Genomic DNA, 23098 nt, shown 5'->3' on the forward strand with positions numbered 1-23098 from the left:
GATCTAGCTTCAATGAGTCTTTCATTGAGAGTAATGACAAAGGCCAAACAGCCTGTATATACAATAACCTCTGGGGACTTTTCTTAAACAGTATGTTGAGCATTTGTTCTATTTAATCTACTCTCTCTGCCGCATTTCCATGCTGTCTACTATTTGTCTTCATTAAAGTGCAATTGTCATCTGATGTCTCAGTTACCTAAACTGCTCAAATCCTTTTGAATCTGGTTATATATCAAAGTGTGGCTGAGAAAAAAGGGGGAAAAAGCAGAACTACCTTTCCTTTATTATTGTAAGTAGCACAATCAGACTTCTTTATGCGTTTGGCAGTCTCTTCATTATATTCAAACTGCAGTTTATCACTTGATAATTTATTCTCAGGTCGGTCTTCAAGAATGTTATCTAAAAATTAATGGGATTTTAATAAACATAAAGCCAAACAATTTCAACTAGAGATTTAAATTGAATTAACAGTATTTGTGGACAATGCTGTGAATCTTATCTGAATAACCAGATGCTGAAATAATGCACTTACTGGTCAAAGCATTCTCTTTTAGTAGTAACTTTCTACTTTAAAATTTTATGCTCGGCTTTGGTTAATATGTTGCACTTCTTTTTAAAGCCCATCCTTTTGTGCTCAAAAGGTGCTTAAAACAAAATCATCTAATGAATTAAGCTTGCCATCTGAAAACAGCTGATATTCCTGAATAACAAATAATCGCTCAAGTCCAAACAGAATTAACCACATCAAACAGGTACACGTCTTTACAGCAAGCTTTGACTTTCCTCTCCTTACGTTCACCATGAACAAGATCTTTTTTACATCTATAGAAATTCCTCTTCAAAGCTACATATTTGTCAGAGAATAATACATGTACTAATTTGGTCTTTCTGGACCAAAATACAGTAACTGTCACAAAAGGAATGCTTTTATTTCGTTCCTGATATTCCTGATGCTTTCACCGTATTCTTTTTATGCATAACCAGTGTCACACATGCAGCCTTCTAGCAGTTCCTGACCAGTTAACAATGCTATATAAAATATCTGATTGCATTATTAATACGAGGTAGAAACCATATAGTCACACTGTCACATTTAACAAGCTGGAGATGCGGTGCTGATTTCATGCAGTTAAAATGCTCAACCAAATGGCCTTTACCTTCCTGGCTGTTAGGAGCAGGAGAAGCATTAAGGACATCAGCTACAGGGAAACGGAGTCAGAGAGGAAATAAGAGTAAAGGAAATTAAGATTTACAGCCAGAGAAATGAAAATTAAGTGTCAGTTGTAAAACTATTAGCCTTACGCAAACCTCATGTATCAGTAGGGAGAATAAAACTGAAAATCTTTTAGAAAGTTTACAGACCATTATTTAGATTAGTTTTGCCAAAATATTAACATAATTAAAGATCCCAAAGAATAATAATTGTAATAAAGCAGTAAATCATGCCACAGATTGCTTCATATATTGGAAGGTATGAATGTTTCTTGCTAGCTTCAGATTTCTCAAACCTTCTCTTAACTGGAACATTGCTCAAACATCACTGACTACAGTTAGCTTGCAGTACTTTCCTGGCAAGTCTGTTAACAAAGATCTAAATTTTTCACAGCAATTTACATCTACCCTATCTTCACCCTGTCCCACACAAGGAGTATTCTTAAGTAAGCAGTTAGACCAACTTCCTAACAAAACACAACTAGAAGGCAGCAAACTTGCATCAAACTAAGAAATTTTCATATTAGCATAAATAATACTGCTATCCCACAAGCAGTTTCGGGTCCTGAACTGCATTCATTAATTTTGTAGCTATTTTAAAAATCATTAAATACAGAAGCAAATAATGTAAATAAGAGACCAACTGGAAAGAGGTTCTGTGCTGCAGGGCATGCTCAAGCCTTACATCTTCTCTGAACATGGTACCTAGAACTTAAAGGTACTCATTAGACTTAAAGTTTCAATGAATGAAGTACTTCAGTGTTTACCTTGGAGAACATGCCCAGTTGCATCGGACCAACAGTCCATCTAGCTTGGCATTCTCTTTCTCACAGTGGCAATGAGAGATGTTGTTTTAAGAGAGCATCCAGCCACTAGTGATGGTCCACTTCCCTACTACCTCCTCAACATCCACAACTGCTGAATATTAGGGATGTTGGACCATACATTTCTACCCATAACATTTGCTTATAAACCTGTCCATGAATTATCCAATCCTTTTTCTCAATCTGCTTGATACCGTTTGCCTCTGCAATTCCTCATGGCAGAAATTCTAGAAGTTTACTACCAGCTGCACAAAGAAATACTTTATTTTACCTGTTAGAACGATCCTCCACTTGTTTTACTGAGTACCTCCTAGATCTAATCAGCAACAGTCCTGCACCTCTCTTATTAAGCATTTCACATGATTTAGTAAACCTGCTTCAAATTCACCCTTCAGTCCTCTACAAGCTGGAGGATTCCAACCTTTTCAGACTTGTGCAAGGCCACCATCACACTCCCTTTACTTTTTTGGTTGCCCTTCTCTCTAACTTCCTTAACTTCACCATAACCTTCTCAAGATCTGGAGGCAAAAACTGGACACAGTTGTGGCACATTAAGGGTTTATATAGAAACAAAAAGATGTTTTGTTTTCAGTACTGTTCCTGATGATCCCCACCTTTTGGCTGTCACTGCACACCAAGCTGAGGACTTCAGAGAACTTTCAATAATTCCATGATCACCCAAATTGATTGTCCTGGTTTTGGCCAGGATAGAGTTAACTTTCATTGGGCTGAGAGGGAGCACAGCTAGAGGGCCAGATCCAGATGGATCATTGGAACATTCTGTATCATGTGACATCATGCTCAGTATATAGGCGGCCACATGCTCTCCCACGCCCCTGTTTCATTTTACAGGTCAGCATGGTGGGATTTTCTGGCGTGGCTGGGATCACTGCTGGGGACAGGCTCTGTACTGGTGGCCGCTCAGTGAGCCACCATTGCATTTTACCTGTTTTGGACTTACTATTGTTAATGTTGGTTTTGCTACTATTACTGATTTTTTTTTTAATTCAACCGACAAATTTCTTCTTTTGTCCCTCCCCTATTTCACCGGGGACAGGGGGTGGGGAAAGTAAACAACTGGCCATGTGGTGATTGGCTACCAGCTGAGTTCAAACTACAACATTGATCCTGCCATTGCTGAGCTTAGAATTATATAAATAATATAATACATTGCCCTAAATGTATTACCTTATGTTTATCTACACTGAAGCACATCTGTAACTTTTTTGTCCCCTTGATCAGTTTTGTGACCCATCTATGGAGTTTAACAATGGTACAGCATTTAACTATCCAAAGGGCTTGGTATCACTTGTACCATCACTGCTGTCTCATTGTATAAACAAACTATGATCTATTTTGACATATTCTCTGAAAACTACGAATTAAAAATAACAAGTAACCCATTTAGATGCATCCAACTCGTTCAATCCATGCATGTGGGTTTTGACAAATGTCCTTTGACAAAACTTGAGAGGATTAAATGTTTCTGACTCCAGCTGTTTTCTCTAACAGAATCTACCAGCCCCACAGCAAGAGAAGCAAAAAAAGATGCAGGCCTTCAGCTCAGCCACCTCAGTGTGGCACATTCTGTCCTTCATCTGTAGTAGAATCAAATGTGTCTGACTGAAACAGATTGCTAAGGAAGTAGTGGAAGTTACTAACTGCAGAATTTTTTATCATCTCTGTCATGCCAATCATTATATCCAATCCATAAAACTGCTCCTAAAGGTGGATTTATGCTAAACTGCCAGTTCCTGAAGGCTGGGATAGTTGCAGCATACACAGCACAGGAACTTACAAGGCAAGTCAGTAAGGCATGACTTGACATTTTTTCACCGAGTAGCTAAAGCTTTAATAAAGTCATCTTTATTGAATAAGCCAGGGACTTAGTGGCTTCTCTACATTTATGCATGAAGTGAATGACTGATGCTGAAAGTGTAACTAAAACAGGTACTTCAAGGGCCTCTGGGACAGTAACCAAGGAGGACTTTGAAGAATCTGCATCTTAGGTCAATTTAATGGCAATCATACAGATGCAAGGGCTAAGCCTGCTGTGAACCTTGAGCTTTCCGGTGCCTAAACTCCTTATGAAAGGCAATACAGGTGAATGTAGATAGAATACACTATGAACCAAATCATTTTTGCATAATAATATAATTTATAAAGACTTCAATTTTGCATACACTACACATTTAAAACATCTAATGGTTGGAGTTAAAGTCACGCTCAAGTCTTCTACACGGTCAAATTATTTTCAAAGTATTACAGACTACTGCACCAAAGTGCCGCCAAGAACATTAGTACAACTTTCTGTCACAAGGTAAGATCAGCTTACCTACATCATTCCTGAACTATAATGTTTACATACTTTATTGCTGTTGTTCTAACAACAGCACTGTAATAAATAAATAAATAAATAAATATTGTTACCATCAGAGAGAGATTCATAGTCATAGTCATATTCATCCTCTTCATCTTCTTCCTCTTCGTTGGTAGGCGTGGGGTTGGTAGTACCATTGCTAGCCTGTGCTTGCATATGGGCCAGCTGGTGAGCCTACAGCAACAGAACCACTTATTACATTATTGGTAAGTATTTTTAAAAAGCAAAAGAATTTTCATCACTGTTTGCATCTTATTTTATTTATATGAAATCAGTAAATATATATAATGAGAAATAAGATTGTCAAGATCAAAGTAAAATACCATTTTAAGGGTTTGAATACAAAGAAAACTTGTATTGGTAGAAAAACACAAAAAAAGATACAAAACCTACTTAATTATGGGAAAATGTCCACTTTGCACACTATCCAAAGCAAGATTGCCTTTTTCCAGTCTGAGGTGTGCTGGATTTGAAACAGTTAAAAATATTTTTTTTAAGATGAAGAATCATAGAATCACAGCATGGTTTGGGTTGGAAGGGACCTTAAAGATCATCTAGTTCCAACTCCCCTGCCACGGGCAGGGACACCTTCCACTAGCCCAGGTTTCTCCAAGCCCCGTCCAACCTGGCCTTGAACACTGCCAGGGAGGGGGCAGCCACAACCTCTCTGGGCAACCTGTGCCAGTGTCTCACCACCCTCAGAGTAAAGAATTTCTTCCTCATCTAATCTAAATCTTCCCCCTCTTTCAGTTTAAAACCATCGTCCTATCACTACAAGGGGTGTAGTGGGAATGTCCACATACTGGCACTGTCAGCATGATTTAATTATTCTGATACAAGAATTGCATTCTAATTCAATTATGTTTACATTTTGGGTAAAAGCAATTAATTTTCAAGGATTCAATCTAACTGCTGACTAACAATAGACATTGTTAAATTGACGCTACCAGAGATGCAGCCCTAACTTTTAGAAAACAAAAAAGTTCTTATATAGTTATAAGCACTACTTGAATAGCAGAGTCCCCCAAAAAAATGGAGTAAGAACGAGAGTATTTGCCTGGCTTGAATATGAAAAAAGAAACAAAGAAAATTGTACTAAAATTTAATATATACTGTATATATACACACATACTTGGTGCATATCACAATTTCTCAACAAACATCAATAGCAAACATTATAGCCTCAGAGCAAAACTTCATTTATGATTATCACATAGAGCATATGGTGCTAATCATAATAATTTGAAGTATTATAAAACTAAAAATACACTAAAAGTTTGTTTGCTGTATTTATAGTATATGTCTTGTATACTTATTTGAAAGTGTTTCAATCCACTGTGAGTCTTTCACTCATGAATATTCATTAGATTATTCTGCTGTATGTACTGGAATGGAAAAAACTTCAAACACTAATTATTTCTAACAAAAGTTAGGTCTCACTACCTTTTGTTTCAATATATCCACTGGCGTTTGATGGGCTTTCAGCTTCTTGTTTTTAAGCAGGATTTTTCTTTTCAGTTGGCCAGGTGAAGGAAGCATGGGATCATCAGAAAAGTCACTCTCAAATAGAAACTTTGTTACCAGTTTATCTCCAAATACGTTCTGAAATATCAAGAACATGTGACAGATTAGGGAAAATGCCAAGGCACAGGCTTAGAATAATTTACGACCATTTATGACTTACCTTGAAAATTTCAGCCATCTTGCGTTGCTGAGGCAATGAACAGTGGTTTTCTATTGATATGATAATTGGCATGTCAGAGGCAATAAATGCATTGCGATCAATAGCTTCAACTACCTCCTGCGAGAAGGGTCATTGAAAGAACATGTGATTATTTTGCAGCATTCAGTTAACTTACTGTCAGTTGAAAGTGGAGAAAGGGAGGCGTCTGTTTTCCCCTCTAATAAGAAAGAGTCCACAATTTACTTTCAAAACAAGCTCCTACAGATGAACCTAGCATCTTGTTACAACAGAACTGGTAAGAGCTACTTATGTTACGCTGGCAATAAAAAGACAGAAAATTAAGTACATATGCTACAAAAACTAATTTGAAAAGCATCATGTTTACAACTGAGGAGTCTGATGTAGTCCATAGTTCATGTTCCATTAGGATTTAGCCTATTAGGATTTGTACTTTTCCAGCAGGTGAATTTTTCCTTCATTAGAGAAAAGGTTACTGATTTTCTTCCCATTTTTGGTTTCTATATGCAATTACCGGCATACCTTGAAAGAGATCTTAGTAGTAAGAGTGTGCCCATGATAAATGATAGGCATCCCATCATCGCCATCCCAGCAGTCTAATTCTACACTTCTGCAGCCTTGTAAAAGAACCTACAATGCAATTGAACAGTGTAAGCATGTATAAGCTACAGTCTCATGCCATCAAAACAGAAAACAGACCTTGCAGAGCTAAATGAAAGTCCATTTCTGCAAAAGTTCATTTCTGCAAAAGTGCTGGAAAGAGCAATATCTGTGGAGTAAACATAACCCACTGAAGCTACAGTCCCCAGATAACTGCACTCCCTAGGCTGAGAAAGAGTGGGAAAATTAAGAAAGCATTTATGTTCATAGGAGAAGTACCATAAAGCTTTGAAATTCATCCTGTCTTACAGGACACATATAGAAAATGGTTCTTAATGTATAGCTTGATGTTCTGAGGGAGAAAAACATTTCCACATTTCTACCTCCAAAAGCAGCTAAAAATCAACATGACAATTTATTCCAGGTTGATACCATCCACCCATTTATTTTTTATTTATTCATTTATTTATTTTAGAAAGCCCTACTTGCTAGAAAACCACTGAAGAAAGCAAAGAGTAAGGATGAAGGGAAAGATAACCCAACTGTTGGCAGCACAGCTTATTGCTATCAGTATTTAGTATGCCTATCATTGAAAGGGTTATCTGTATGACAATTAAATATTTAACTGAAAACAAACATTCCAACAATCAAAATCATTTCCAGCAGAAACATTCAAGAACAAAGAAAAAATTACTTCTGCTATTCAAAACCTGTAATTAGATTTCAGGCAGTTGTGTCCGTAGCTGGCACACCACCACTTCTGTGAGAGCCAGACACACCGAGCCAGAACAAAGTGCCCCTTCTCTTCTGGTGACAGCTACTTGAGGGACAGGAAGAAGCTTTTCTGCATCATGCAAACTGTGGAGCCAGGTGAGCTCTGTCTGACTTCTCATCTATTACCAACACAATATTCACATCACTCTGCACAGTTGTACTACAGAAACCTCCTTTGCGATTGCGTTATTCAATGCAAACATGTTATTCAGGCTTTCCTAACGCAGTCTCACCCCTCTGTCTTATAACTACAGCTAAAGCAGCACAGGAGATGCCAGATAAGCCCTTCTCAATGGTGAAACATTAACATTTAGAGTAATGAAAACACTATTCACAGGAAGTTTGATGCTTTCTCTAGCATTTGGTAAATACAGACACACACACACACACACATACATATATATATGTATGTACAAACAAACCCAGAACCAAAAGTCCTAGAGAGAAATTGTTCTTTTCCTGTTCACCACCAACCAGGCATAAAGTCTAAAACTAGAACATTCCTAGAAGTAATGTTTTTAGAAGTTACACTTACATTTAAGATTTGTCTTTGCAGTACAATACACATTATTTGAGTAGTGTTTCTGACATCTGAATGAACTAAAATATTACATCAGTCTTTCCTGTGGGAAAGTCTAATTTTAGTAGGTTGGGTCAGACTGACTGGTGTCTAAATGCTATGAATCTCAAACTAAACCCATTTTTTTGCCTTAGAAAAGGCATTTGAGCACAACTGTGCTTACAGGCAGCTTTCCCACACATCATGTTTTCCAACGTTTTGCAAGCATTTAGATTTTCAAAGCAAAAAAGGTCATGTTTCTGTGACTTGCCAGTTAAACAAACAAGTTCATGTTGAAAATTAAACAATGATCCCATCCTGCATACCTGGCTGTAGAGCTCTACTGAGGATTCCCCTTTAAGCTGATGGCCTGTAAGGTAAGTATTGTGTGAAGATTCTATGTAGTAATATGACAGTGGAAAGTGCAAGTCCTCAGCGTTCTCTTGTGACTCATCGTTTTTGGAGGCAAAATTGTCTTTATCCATCAAAAATCTAGAGGTGAAAAGATGTGAGAAAATTTTATGCTGTGCTGAGTATTTTGTGACTGTCATACAAACTTCAGTAAACTAACACAGAAGTAATTACCTTGCAAATCCCTCAAAAGATAGCAGCCCCTGCTGGCACATATTGACACTGGGTTCAAATTTCTACAAAGAGGGAGAAATTTAAAGAGATATATAATAACAATTCTCTAGAAATACAGCTTCTTCATATTTTCATAGTGTAGTCTGCTCACTGAACTAACCAGCTAGCATGTAAAACCAGTCTTTTTAATTAGGTACCTGCAGTATGCTCATGCTTGTTTTACCAATCAATAAACAAGCATACTAAAGTCATAATTATATAATATTTCACAGGATCAGTCAGGTGGAAAAGGATGTTGGGAGGTTATCTAATCCAACCCCATGTGCAAAGCACAGTCAGCACTTAAGCTGAAATTAAAAAGGATAGATAATCACACATCCTTCTCCTATCTGTTGTGCTTAAACACTATACCACCATCACAAAGAGACTTGTGGTATGCTAACTTGATGTTTCTTTAGAATTTCTGTCTGTTAAACTTTGCAATTTTGTATTACACGTAGATAGTTGAAATATACAGTTTTTAGCCTTTGATAAATGCTAAGTGGGGGCTTAATTTTGGAGTATATATATTACTGCATGCTTGGAAGAATTCAAAATTTTCTACATACTTTCTTAATTACTTCAGCCATTGTACATAATGGAATAAAATGTCCATGTTTGCTCTGCAAAATTTCTTACAATAAAATAAAAATATGTGGAAATGGTGGGTTTTTAAAGTTCCAAATTAGGGTTAAGCTCTATCAAAGATGGTCACAGACAAAGAGAAAACAACACACTGCCATGAATACTTTTCCCTAAGTGGTGACATACCTTTCTGGATAAAGCACACATAGCAAATAAAACTGTTTATTTGCATTATTTTTTTTTCTTTTTATGGACATATATATGGACATCTGCACAATTTTATATCCCAGAATAAACACACTAATAAATTTTAAATTCAAGTGAACTGTAGTGAAACCAGTGTGAAAGGAGATATCCACACAGATATGCTATTCTGACTACTAGGCAGACAATGCTAGCAGGGAAAACAGAAGGAACAAGAGTTCAAGTAAAAGGAATTGCAAGATGTTTGTATTACAGACCTGGATAATACTGAGGATTTCATCATAGGTGCAGTGTTCTCCTTGGCAATTCACTAGGAAGTCATTTAGCTGCTGGATTCCCACTCCAAATATTCCCAGCGATGTGCTTTCAACTCCAGTACCATTGGTTACTATACTGGCAGCAGCAATAGCATCAGATATTTGTCTCTGGTTGTCTGACAGTTGCTGCCTGCTCTTAATGAACAAACCAAGGTCTGAAACATTCCTAGTCAACAAATCTTGAAAGAAAAAAAGGAAATATAAAGATAAATTATATAATTACGTGTATTATATATACTGTATGGAATATAATGTAATATATAATACACATAAATATCTGAATATTTTAGCACTGACACAGTACATTAGAACAAAATCATCTTGTTTCTATTAACTAATGAAAGAAAGAGTATTAAGCATGTATGGAAACAGTGGGAGCAGAGTCTAAGTGTTTGATTACTAGAAACAAAATCCTGGAACCTTTAACATGAATTCGCAGCTTCTCACACACTGTCACCTGTCACTGACCCTCCTGCTTCCTCTCACCACCACATACAGCCGCAAAGCCCTTCCTCCACTGTGTACAACCCCTTACCCTTCCTGCGCAATCACTGCTTATTTTCTTCCAGTCCATACAATAATTGTACTGCACCCTCCCCATGGGCTGCTTGGCAGAAGGAATGTTTTCTTTACATGTGGACAAAGCTCCAGACATAGATTATGCTAACGGGAATGTAAAGGGGGACAAAGGTTTCCTTCCCCCTTGTCACACATAAAGCAGATCCACTAAGGAACCAGATAGGAAAAAACCAACCAAATAAGAAACAGGGCACAGCCTCCTCATTTCTCCTCCCTACATTTTCTCTGTGTTTTAGCCCTTCCAGAGCTCCTGAAACCAGATACAGGTCCCTGTGTTGGGCCTATCTGCTCAGCAACAAGTTTTATGCCTCTGCTATTCTGGTTACAAATGTATCTAGATAATGTAAATACTTTTCCACTCCTTCATTTCTGACCAAAGAACCTGTCTTACATCCTGCTAACTAGGTATTAGCGGAGGTTCGGCAGCAATCCTCTACTTGTAATTGATAGCTCTTTATGAGACTCAGACACTTTTTCCTAAGATCAGTAACTGAAGCTGTTCAGCAGTGTAACAGCTGTATATTCCTCCTTAACATACCTAAATCAGGCTGGAATCCACTGCTATTTTCATCAATCTTCAAATTAGTGTAAAGTGGAGCAGGCTCTAAACCAGATCGATTGCAAGGCACAGCATAGACATCAAAAAGGTCTTTCAGATCCTTGCGGCTACGGACACTGCAAAAAGAGTTGAAAAGTTCAATTTTTGCTCTTTTATAAACTGGATAATCTCACTGGATGAATAAAACCAGTACACAATAAAAATATTTTACCTGAAAGATTTGAAGAGCTCTACAAATTCCACAAAAGTCATGTTACTGTCAGACACCATAAAGTTCTGAAACCCCTTCATTCCTCCTTTAACGCGGCCATGCCAGCTACTGCTGCTCCATGTGCTAAAGCAGAAAGAGGCTGCTGTAGTTTGGTCACCTTAAATTTCTACATATTGAAATATTATGCATTACTTCATTAACACTTTATTTGTGCGCTCCTTAATGCATTTATTACCATTATCTGGAAGAAGCAAATAAAGCAGTATTTTTTAAGATGCATAATAACAGTTTGTACTTTCTTGTTTATAGCAGCTATTTTTTTCCTTCAAGACAACTGCAGACTTTGACAGAATAATAACATATACACACACTATTTAAAACTCTTCCGTGCGCAAAAGAGCCTGATGAAAACAGCACAAATGAAAGCATTCTCATTTTCCCTTTAAAGAAAACAGTGCCAGTAGCATTGTAGCACAGGCTGTTTATGAGGTTCATTGAAGATTTGCTAAGGGAAAAATAAAACATGGATGTAGAATTCCTTAAAGCTCTGCACTGTCAAAATAAGATGGTAATATTCCGACTGGATATGCAAGAAAAACAATTATTGTCCTTATGTACCTGGGGTTTCTTATATCTGGGAGCATTAAAGGTGCAATTTTAAGAAGCATAATGTTTCCCCTTTCCTGGCACTCAAACCTCACTGTTTCTCAACCCATGGGTTCCTGGACACTCCCCAAGAACAGTCAGGATTTCTCATCAGATATCTCAAAGACAGATCAAGCTACAGTCCTCCTCTTCTTTTGGGCTTGGGCAGCAGGCTCTGGAGGCCATCTCCTTCTAGAAATGACGTTCTAATGATTTCCTCCTTTCAGCTTTGAGGGCTGAAGGAAGGAAAGCAGAGTAGAATTTATTGAGAGCAAAGGCAGAAAATGATCACAGAAACAACTGGCTGTTTGGTGCTAATTAGTTTAGTTGATTTGAGTAATATCAAGTCCAGCCAATTTCTTTATAACTGCAATTGTTAACCTAAGTTGTGCAGCTGAACAAAGTTTTTGAAGCACAGCCAGTACATTTCCAAAAGCCACATCCCAAAATCTTTAGGCTACTACAGGATTTACACTATTAACTGTAGTTAGGCCCTAACTTGAACCATCCCTTGAGCAGTATGAACAAGTGAATTTCATGTACTAATTTGCAGTAACAGACTGAGCTCATGAGGCCCCTCCTGGGCCTAAACACACACTGCAGGAACAGGATCTGCCAGCACCAGCATCCTGAAAAGGGAGGGATCTAAGCAGCCAGCACAAATATAAGAATTGTCTAGTTTAAACCATAACTAACTCCAGAAGTTAAACCATAACTAACTCCATTTTGTTTCAAAATATCAGGCTAGGTGACTCTGTGTCAGACTTTATTGCTCTGCAATGTTCAAATCTACAAACCCATTAATCTATGGCTTCTGCCATTAGGTTCAGTACAAATAGTTCCAACAGCTCTGATGGAAAAACAGGACCAGCTTTTCCAGTGTTCCTAAAGACACTTGCAAGCAGACGACTTTTTATATAAATATGCTAGGTCAGATTCTTCAATCCACTCCTGGCCTGGGATGGATGCATGCAATTGAAAACAGAATGTGATTTAAAAGTATTTAAAAATACCATCTACTTTAGTTGATAATGTTCAAATTTGTCTGACATCACTACAGCAAGTAATACACTGCATGTAACTTTTAGGCTAAAATAATTTCTAACATTTTTAGCAGACAAGAAAAATAAACCATGACAAGGAAGGTCTCTTGACTCCAGAAAACAGACTGGAACTGTAGAGTACTGAACAGAAGACAAGCAGCAGATGATAACGCTCAGCATTTCACCAAATCTATCACTAAGGAGTACCTTCCACAATCATTCCATGGGTAATAAATACAGGTTGTTAAAAAAAAGGCAAAAACCCCACGAAACCCCATTACCACCACAACCACAGCTGTAATTAGTACCAGTCTGGATTATACCTGTATACAGGTGATGAGAGTTACCAGTTCAGTTTTCTGTGCTCCAAAGGCTTCTGCACAGCCCGGTGAGACCCTCTGCTTCCCGCCCTCTTAAACTCTGGTTTACTGTGAGGCATCATGCACAACCAGCTCATGTCCAACACTGCCTCCAACTATGATGCCTTGTCAGTGTCTGAGTCTAAATCCAGATACTAATTTGAATTAATAAACGCTTTTGGCTCTAATTTGTGCAGAGCCATACAAATGTATACAAGCACTCCCAGTGGATCCTGTATTTTCTAGGTTATTTCATTATCTAGGTCATTCCAACTTTCTGTTACTTTGTAAAATGGATACTTCATTTTATCTTAATTTATGATGCTACTGACAAAACTGGTTGGTATAACTAAGTATATAACTTGATTTTTATGAGACTGCAGAATTAACAACAAAAATGGAGCAAAAAGAAACAAAAGAAGTCTGTGTTCAGCCTATGTGGGTTCCCAAACTTACCCTGCTTGTGTGTTACCGCTGTTAGGGACAGCAGCTTCCAGAAAGAATATTGCGCTGCTTGCAGACTATACATACCACGGCTTGTGGACCACTGTCCCAGTCTGCTCCTCCATCAGTTATATCTCTACTGCTAAATGCATCCATCTTGCCACTTTCCCTGAGTGGGGCAGAAAGACTCAAGTTCACATTGCTCTGTACTGCCCAGCAACTGGCTCAGGTCTGGTTTGGTACCCCATGGTGCTTGTCTGTCTCTAAGATATCATTTTCATTTTTGGTGTGTGTTCTATCTGAAGTGGCTGAAATAAACTGTGGCATATGTTACTGCCTGACAGACTGCCATTCATTTAATGTAACACAAGGCAATAGGACACACCATAACTGTGGGTGGATTGTCTGAAGGTACAATCCTTGCTGGGAGTGTGTCCTACAAGGCAGTATATAGAGGATGATTTAATACTGAGTAAGCTCACCATCCATACTATCTAATTACAGAACTCTCTGGAGCAAATATTCCCAGAACTGCACCTAAATTCCATTTTGGAGGCAACCAGCTGGTTTACTCTAAAAGAGATCCCCAGAGTGGATTAATACGCATATAGTGTGATTGCATGACTTTGCAGCAAACCAGAGTGCCAACTATTTGACAGCTTAGACTTATTAATCACAGTTGAGGCACATGTAAAGTGTCCACACATATGAAAACTGGCAAGCACAATTCAGACCTATCAAGGGTCTGAAGGGTAAATATCAAGAATAAAACTCTCTCCAATGCCCCAAGTCTTTTAATGGCTCATGAAAACTGGGTCAAGATAATGGATAAAACATGTAATTCTGTTCTAGGGAAGATTTCCTCAGGACAGATGAAACAGCCATACAGCTGTATCTGAGCAAATTCTAGCAAGAAGGGTCATATCAAGCTGGGGCAAGCTCTATCAAGTGACACTGTGAAGCTGCCAGACAACTTTGCCAGGGAAAACCTGTCATAACTCAGGAAGGCCCACAGTGATAAGCTGCACAGGGATCTGTATAGAAACCCAGGACTGAGAGGATTTAAAGGAATATTAGCTGTCCTTCCCCTGGGAATGTGATTTCTCAGTTGAACCTTTCAATCCAATTTAGAGAACAACAGTTATTTTGGCAAAAAAGCAAAAAGCAGATATGCAAAACAAAGAAGCATCTTCCAGAGGTAGTAAAGCAGTATTTCTTCTGTTTAAGGTAAAAGAAAGCTGTTCCAATCCTTAGAAAAATAGGCATGTCCTACTGAGATACATCCTAGTCTGGTATGTTCATCCCAAGGTTATGAATGACAGGAAGAACAAAAGTAGAGAACATAGTAAGAATCTCAGAAGGCAGTGTTAAGAGAAGCAGCCAACTATAGATATCCACAGGTGCCTCTACTACTCACACCTATTGCTAAACCCAAAATGTTTTAAGTGAAAAAAAAAAAAAACCAAAACCAACAAAAAACCTAAGAAATACACAACATAAACCATTACATTAGACATGTCTCTTCTAAAACAATGTTTCACCAGCAGCAGTAATCTCTTCCATTGTTTACCATTGTTCTCCTGGAAATGCCAAGATTCATACTCACCTCAGTATTCATTCTGTAAAAAGGGCACTGGATGGCCTCTGTTGAGACTATCTTCTTGTATGTCATAAAGCACCATCCACATCTTTGACATATTATTGTTGTTATATTGTTATTACTACAACTACTACCACCACTACTACTATTTATAGAATTAATACAATAGTGCACTGTGTCACTGAACACACACAGCATAACCTTTTCCACTGCCTAAGTGACACCAAAAGAACAAATGTTCAAGGAGAAAAGGCCAGTAAGAGAAAGATTTCAAACCTGTTCCTCCAATTCCCTGACACAACACCGCAATCATTACCAGGAATGTTAGCAAAAGTTAATACTCCCCCAGGTAGAAATGACTTGTGCTGAGAAACCTCAGAACTTCAGTTTGCACATCTATAACACTTCTGTTGATTTTCACTATACAGAATATGTCTATAATTACATTTTGGAGAAGATCTGGAGAAAGAGTTAAACTCCATGTCTGTGTAGTTTTGGAATAGCGTTCCAATCTGCTTCTGTAACAGCCATAAACCAAAGCATACTGCTCAGGGACTCGCTACAAAGCCATCCTCAGATTCATGGTATTTCGGCTTAAACGTCCTGTGCTGGTTTACAACGTGTTTTAGATGTCTATCAAAAAGCTAATGACATTTCTGACATTGTTTTTGTCAGATGTCAGTCTGGCACAAAAATACACTTTATGATAATTAAGCAACATTATCATTTTTTTCTTTTTAAATCAAAGCATTGATCTTGCCCTTACCTAGACTGACTCTTGCTTGAAGACATCACAGGAGAAGAGACTGGTCTTGCTGGTGAAGATGATGTAGCTCCTAAATTAGGAGATCCAGATGCTGTCAGAGAGTGAGCTCTTCTTGATGGCAGGTTGTTAGATGGAGAAGCATTAACAATAATATTTTGATCTATGGAGAAAAAAAAAAGTTTGCAGCACAATTACCACATCTGGCCCAATAAAAATGCTTTTGTCCAAGGGACCTATATTGTAATTAATTAACACATAGTAAGACACTAAGGGATTCTAGATTTGTCCCAAGACTGTCAAAAAAATACATTCTGAACAACACTTAAATACCCATTTCATCTGAACGGAAAGGAAGTACTACTAAAACTAAATGAAAAAACAATCATAAACAACTACAAAAATAATTTAGAAGTGTATAGCATTTGGAGCTGCAAATCCGTTTTTAACACCATAAAAAATGTCTGTATAAAAAGACTTTAAGCAAAAGCCTGAGGGACTTTTAAGTACTGAAACGATATATCTACCCGGTTCTTGTTCATCAATATCTTGGGGATCCGAACCACTTCTATTACGATATTCCTTACAGCTTTTTGCCTTCCGAGTTGCCATTTCATCATCAGTGGCCTCTCCACTTTCGCCCTAGAAATAATGAGCACCATAATAAACATCCCAAAAATGCTACTATTCCCATTCTTCATCACTGCATTCTGTAACAAAACCATGAGATAAATCAGCTATTCCTTATGAAACAAGGCTCCTGTAAGGACAATACTTGTAGAAAAAAGAAAACTTAAACAGGATACATAGTGAAGTGTGGGACCATTAGGTGTTACTGCAGTTTGACATCACACGGGAGATGAGAATGATCACGTCTCTCTAAAGTGGTGCAGCTGGTTTTATACTATTTCACTGGTGCATAGGAGCCCTAAAGAGGATGGATCTTGTCATTTGAGAATCTCCCCTACCTGCCTGCTAGAACATGTGGATAGCATATTGCTGCTAGTCCCTGCATTCTCCTCTTTTTGACTATTGCTGAAAGTGGTTGAGTCCAAGAAAAGAGAGGAGAGTGCCAGACAAAGTCCAATGTTCATGTCACCCAAGTAAGATAAAACTGCATGCTAACCTCAGATAGAATAACTGTGGTGATGTTTTGGGGAACATGAAAACAAAAACAAGCAAAGAAACTGATACCAGCCTTCAAACATCACTTTGCATCTTAACATTTTTGTTACCACCAATATTTTACCTTTATACTGAGGTAACACCTAAAGATCTCAACAAGATTCTGTCCTCTTCTGCTAGCCCCAGCACCTACATGTCCTGAGAATGCTTCAAGCATGAGAAAAGAAACCCAGGCTACTGGAAAACAATAAGCCCCAAACCTGAAACTACAATAAATACTTTTAAAATTACCATCTAACTTCTTTTCTCTGGTTCAGAATACAGTGAGCTACACAGTAACTGCAGGAATAAAACAAATCAGCCAGACAAGCAACAGAATACATGATCAACAAAACAGTCTACCCTCATGAGTACTTTCTTCTTTTTCTTAGCTGTACTTATTCCCAGAGTGTTGTTTCTCTGCACACTAGGTTTCTCGGTGCTTTTGGTAAGAGTTCCCGTGCTTGTGTTTCTTGCACTCCATCGTCTGCCTCCAAACAGTTCAACAGCCTGAGCCAAGGTGGGGCCTTCAAACCTTCCATCCTCCTACAAAAATTCTCAGCATTAACAAAACAGGGAGAATAAGAGCAGACACATTTTCTTAAGCAATAATATAGACATCTCTAAGGAACCAATTAAAGACAAAACATCAAGAGCAGGCAATTTTTAATTACTGCACGAATACCAGAGGGTATTTTGTTTGCTATTTTGGGGTTTTTTTTGGCCGTCACTCTCATCACTCAGTATTTCATCACCCTTTTCAAGTATAGTCATTGCTTTTTCTTTAATAAAATATTTATTCCAAAACTCCAAGCATATGAAAAGCTTCACAATAAAAAAAGGTTTAACTTCAGTGTATTGAAAACATGCAAGGTTTGACAGAACATTATGTGGAGAATCTGATCTGACAAGCGGTGTTACAAAGTTGGAGATTTGGTGGTCATCTTTAATCTTAGCTTAATTATAATAGAAACTAATTGCATTACATTAAGTTATTTACATGTTTGAACTTTTCTTATGCAAAATCACCGCATCTCTTACCTGGTAAAGGCTGACATACTGTTTCCGTAGCCACTGTAGTCTTTGATCAGGGAATCTCCTCATTTTTCTTACAGCTTTAGTCAATTCCAGCAATCCATCATATAGCATTCTCGCAGTATATTTTGGAGCAACAAAGTGCAGCAACTTATTATCAGTAGTCTGAAGTCCATAAAGTAGTGTTATACCATTTTCTTCAAGGGACATATTACAAAGTTTATTTTGAACACACACAGTGTGCATATCAATGCCAGAGTGTCCCATATACACAGCCTTGGCTGAAAACAAGTCCAAAAAACCTTCCATCAGTCCAGTATTACCAAGAAACTGGTATTTACCAAGCTCAGCAGTATTACCCAGCACACTCAGTTTTGCCTTAGCATTTGCAGGGCAAACCGTTGTGGGTTTTGTCCAAGTCAAAGTACTATTGTCAGGCTGAAGTTGAAGAAAGCAACGTGCCGAGAGATGTGTCTCCTGGTCATAATGAATGACAGTTGCCCCTTGTTGCATGAACTGATGGACGTCAGCTCTTATAGATAACACATACCAAGGAATGAGTTCTATCCCATGGCAGAAAGCCTTTTGCTGCTCTTCTGTTGAATTTGTGTCCCACTCTTTCAACTGCTCAAATATATCACTTTCGGAATCTGAAAGATCTCCGATTATAAATCTGTATGTGATCAAAGATGAGAGACTTGTATTTAGTGATACATGTGCTGATTTGTTCTGATGATTTTTTTTTTCTGCTGTAGTTCGAATAAAAATACTATCGTCATTATATAATTTGGATTTACAGGAACATCTGTAGTTTTTACAGTATTACCATTTATGTTATTGCAATTTTGAATTAATTAATAGATGTGGCTACAATTAGTTACAACTCCAGTAACAATATAACTGTATTTGCTTTAGAACTTTCCAAACATTACATTAACAATAAAAACCATCTATTTGGATCCTAAAGCCAAGTGATTCCAGTTTCTAAATCCACAGCATAAGAATGCTTCAGTTGAAATATCAAATAGCGTATGTGGCAAGTGTTAGCAGGATCTAGTGGATTGAAGACAGAACTTGTAATGCTCTCTTCTATTACTGATTTAATGTGCAGATCTTTCACATTATATAATGCCCCGATTAACACTTGTAAAATAGTAGTTAGAATACACACCTTCCTCATAAGAATGCAGCAAGAATTTTATCAGATACCTGCCCTTAGAAAACTTAATTTTACTTAAGCAAAATATTAACATGAAACTTGTATGCAGCAACCAAAATTTTTGAAATATTTTACCATAATTAGAAACAGTAGATACAGAGCAACAATACTGAACTAATAAATAAGGTAGTTTAAATAAAACTTCGTCCCTGCAGAAGCTTCTAACATGTATGAATGCACAAATGCTCAGTATTTTGATACTGCTTTAATAAACTTAGTTTTCCTAAGGATATCGAGCCAGTAAAATCCAAACCAGCTGCTTCTGCATATTCTTCAAGGCATCTTGCCCTAATACCCTCAGTACTTCCCCTGCATTATCACCACAGTACTCTCAGCTCCTGCCTGTATCCTACTAGCTGAGCAAAAGAAAGTTCAGGTTGTGACTTGTTCCCAATCACACATATATTGCCCTAGCTAAACTAAGTTAAACTCACATACTATCTCCGTAAGATAAGCAACATGGATAACCATTAGCACCCCCTCAAATTCTTCTCTACTCAGGCCACTAATTAATTTGAATTTTCCCTTTATTCCATATAGTAATTTTAATTATTCCCTTGCAAATTTATTAATCAGTGAGATCTCTACTTGTCTGTCAAATTTAGCAAAAAGGTGACCAACAGGCTGAAGATTTATTGCTTGTGGTGAGGGGACTGACAAAGGTAGAATAACTGTATCAGCTTTGACTGTAGCTCTATTTCCTTAAGAAATATTCCTAACGATAAAGGTCATGCATTATAACTGAGCTGGTATAAACCATCTTAGCAGAGTCTTACCAGACACACGTACATTAAAATATTTACCTGTCTAATAAAAGATTAAGATTTTTAACCTAAACAAACAACTAAAGCAGCACTTTCTCCTCCCCATGCTCTCAAAACAATCAAATAAGTCTCTGCAAAAATGCTAGAAAATGTATTCTGTGACTGAGACTATGTGTATAGCTGGAGGACTCTAGTATACGGAAGACAGAAATGGCAGAGCTTTGTTTATGCCTTATTTCATGTTTGATAGCACTAGCATGCTGCAGATTAAAACATACAAGAAGCAGATAAGCCAAGCACACACACATAATCATAATCAGAAACATAACCTCTGACATGAGCTGCCAAAAGCGACACAGCTATCAGTTACTGAGAACACACTTACAGAACTCGGTTTGAATCAGCAGCTTTCTTTACATACGCTGCACTGAGATGCAAGAAATTAAAAGAAAGGATAAAGGAAACATTAAAACAGATTGCAGTTTTAGAGAGGAAAATTGCATTGGATACAAAAAGGAAAAAACTTGAGGTTTTCTCCTATTACTTTAAAAGCTATTTACTGTAATTAGGAAAATTTAAAAATGAAGATGAGATCAAGATAATGAAGTGATAAGTTTAGAGTATCTTGACAGGTCATCTGATTAACAATTCTATAAAAAATGTATTTAAAACTTGCAATTTTTTTTGTCATTTCCTGCCTACCTTTATTTGAGAACTGTCAAGACAGAGTTCTACTAAAGATTAAAGGTTTATATTTATCTGGCATGTACAGAAATTCAGGGTGATTAGACAGGTCACTGACTGGAGAGCGATAGCTTATTTGCTAACACAACTAGGAAAGTAACTGTACCCACTACTCACTGATTTTATTAGATGCCTTTCATTTTCTTCAGATCAAACTAACCTACCAGCTTTGATGAGTCCATGTTCCACAATACTAATCCAAACCAGCCAAAGGCAAACTAATTAAAAATCTTCCTTGCAATTTCAAAGTAATGGGAAACATGTTATACAGTGTATTTTTCCATCTTTATGACCACAACATCACAATTATCAGGTAATACATAATCATTACAAAATTTGGATTTTATAATACTGTATGCAAATATGCCTCAGGTCTCACAAGAAAGATGCCTACGTTTCTTCTTCAGAACTCTTTAGTTGTTCATAGCATCAAAAATAAACCAAATATTGCAGCCTTCATACATCAGGGACAACAGAATATGGACCTTCTATCTCAGCAGCAATTTGTCCCTGTGCCTAACCCAGATCTCTGACTGCCCAGGGTGGAGATGGCAGGTAAATAATGGATTTCTAAAGTCTATGAGGTAATTCCGCTAAATTAATACTTTCAGAAGTATTTTTCTACAAGTCATTATATTGTTAAAATCAGTGCTTACTCCACCAGCATTCTAGATACTGAGTAGTCAGTAGCCTGAATTAGGAAACATAACTTTAATTACCAATCTGTAGTTTTGTTAATTTAAATTTCAAACTTTCATTTCACTTTTTTTCCCATTTAATTTCTACTGTATTAGACTGGAACTTACTGAATTATATTTAAATATAAGGCATAAATAAGTAATTTACCAAGAACTGATTTCATTAACACATAATAAAGAGAACTTAATTTTCTCCATACTGTTCTTTTATATTTAAATTCTACTTTGTTCATCCAAGTGAAATGTCAATCTCCCTAGCTCATTATATCCATTTGAACTGTGAGTTGCAAGCTAATATTAAAGCATACTAATTAACAAAAATAATTCCTTGAAGAATTATTTGAACTGAGGTAAGTCAAACGACAACATAATTGGACAGAGAAGTGGGTCTGTCTTTCTTGGCTTAATCTACTGCTCCACTTTCCAGAAGCATCTGAAGCCAGATGTGAATAATTCTATTAGAAACCATTCTTTCAGGAAATAATTATTATTTATTTGAAATTAAATTTAGAATTGCATGTTAATGAAATAAATGCATTTAAAACAGGAAGATGGTAGTTCCTTCTCAGGCAGTCAGTTATTAGATTTTATGTGTAAGTAGCCGAAACATGTTGGATACTTTGGAACATGTGGTTATTTCTGATACACATTATCACTGAAATAACCTAAGCAGTGACCTAACTATGTTCTTTTATGCAAGCCCTCATATAATTTTACAGTGCTTCACCTCTGAACAGTACAGTTCTGTTGCTTAATTTCAAGTTACTCTAACACAGCTACTTAGTTCAAAGCTGACCCGCCTATGTCTATATGGGCACCACTTCACTGCAAAGCAACATTCTAGAAGACAAAGTGATGTCTTAAACTTTGCATCTTCCCTATTTCTTGCTGGTGAATAGTACAGAATATACCAGGTCTCTGAAGCGAAAATCTGAGATCAATGAATACTGTTTTTTTTTACATGGGGCCCAATTAAGTAAACTTCTGTGCAGAACAGAAGAACTACAGCAACCTGAAAATTCAAAACGTGTACTGACTTACAAATGTTTTCTGGACATAATTCAAAAGCCTCAAATGAACATGTCCTTAAAAGAAGAGGTCTTTTGAAGGATAATAAATAACCTTTATTATGAAGGGGGAGAACGCTGCCCAAGCATGCAGAATATAATGTTCTGAGCTCTTATAACAGATATGTCCTGGTGCTATTCCTGTCACCACAGATCAAAATTGTAATCATAACTGTGGATTTTTAAAGCTCTGTGTGTAAGACGAAAAGGATTTACCCTTATCGTAAGAGGAAGTAATTACATCATGAGGGAAAATATAACTATACAGAGAGTTTCTAAGCATTTGAGTATCAAATACTTAGCATAACTGCAGTGGAGAAAACTTCTGAATTGGAAGAAGATTAATACAAGGGAAGATGTTAAAGTTGCCCTTATTTCTAAAAGTAAGCCTTGGTAAAAAGAAATTAAAGATTAAAGCCATGA

At 37.2% G+C, this 23098-nt stretch overlaps 1 protein-coding gene across 2 annotated transcripts in view; it reads right to left on the reverse strand.

The window, feature by feature from the left end:
- PLCE1 (phospholipase C epsilon 1) overlaps positions 1-23098 on the reverse strand; it is a 161761-nt gene that overhangs the window by 20570 nt on the left and 118093 nt on the right. Inside the window, exons 8-22 of one of the 2 annotated variants that reach the window (XM_074907441.1) lie at positions 20552-20593; positions 18190-18856; positions 17512-17694; positions 16512-16626; positions 15988-16147; positions 11131-11253; positions 10899-11035; positions 9722-9960; positions 8637-8698; positions 8378-8543; positions 6641-6748; positions 6101-6217; positions 5860-6018; positions 4467-4590; positions 275-399 (exon numbers count right to left, since the gene is read on the reverse strand). In XM_074907441.1, coding sequence (XP_074763542.1) covers positions 275-399; positions 4467-4590; positions 5860-6018; positions 6101-6217; positions 6641-6748; positions 8378-8543; positions 8637-8698; positions 9722-9960; positions 10899-11035; positions 11131-11253; positions 15988-16147; positions 16512-16626; positions 17512-17694; positions 18190-18856; positions 20552-20593 — 2527 coding nt within the window. The remainder of the gene's footprint in view (positions 1-274; positions 400-4466; positions 4591-5859; positions 6019-6100; positions 6218-6640; positions 6749-8377; positions 8544-8636; positions 8699-9721; positions 9961-10898; positions 11036-11130; positions 11254-15987; positions 16148-16511; positions 16627-17511; positions 17695-18189; positions 18857-20551; positions 20594-23098) is intronic. The other variant, XM_074907442.1, reaches the window with a different exon arrangement.

Source organism: Athene noctua, chromosome 5 (genome assembly GCF_965140245.1).
Source record: "Athene noctua chromosome 5, bAthNoc1.hap1.1, whole genome shotgun sequence".
Lineage (NCBI taxonomy): Eukaryota > Metazoa > Chordata > Aves > Strigiformes > Strigidae > Athene > Athene noctua.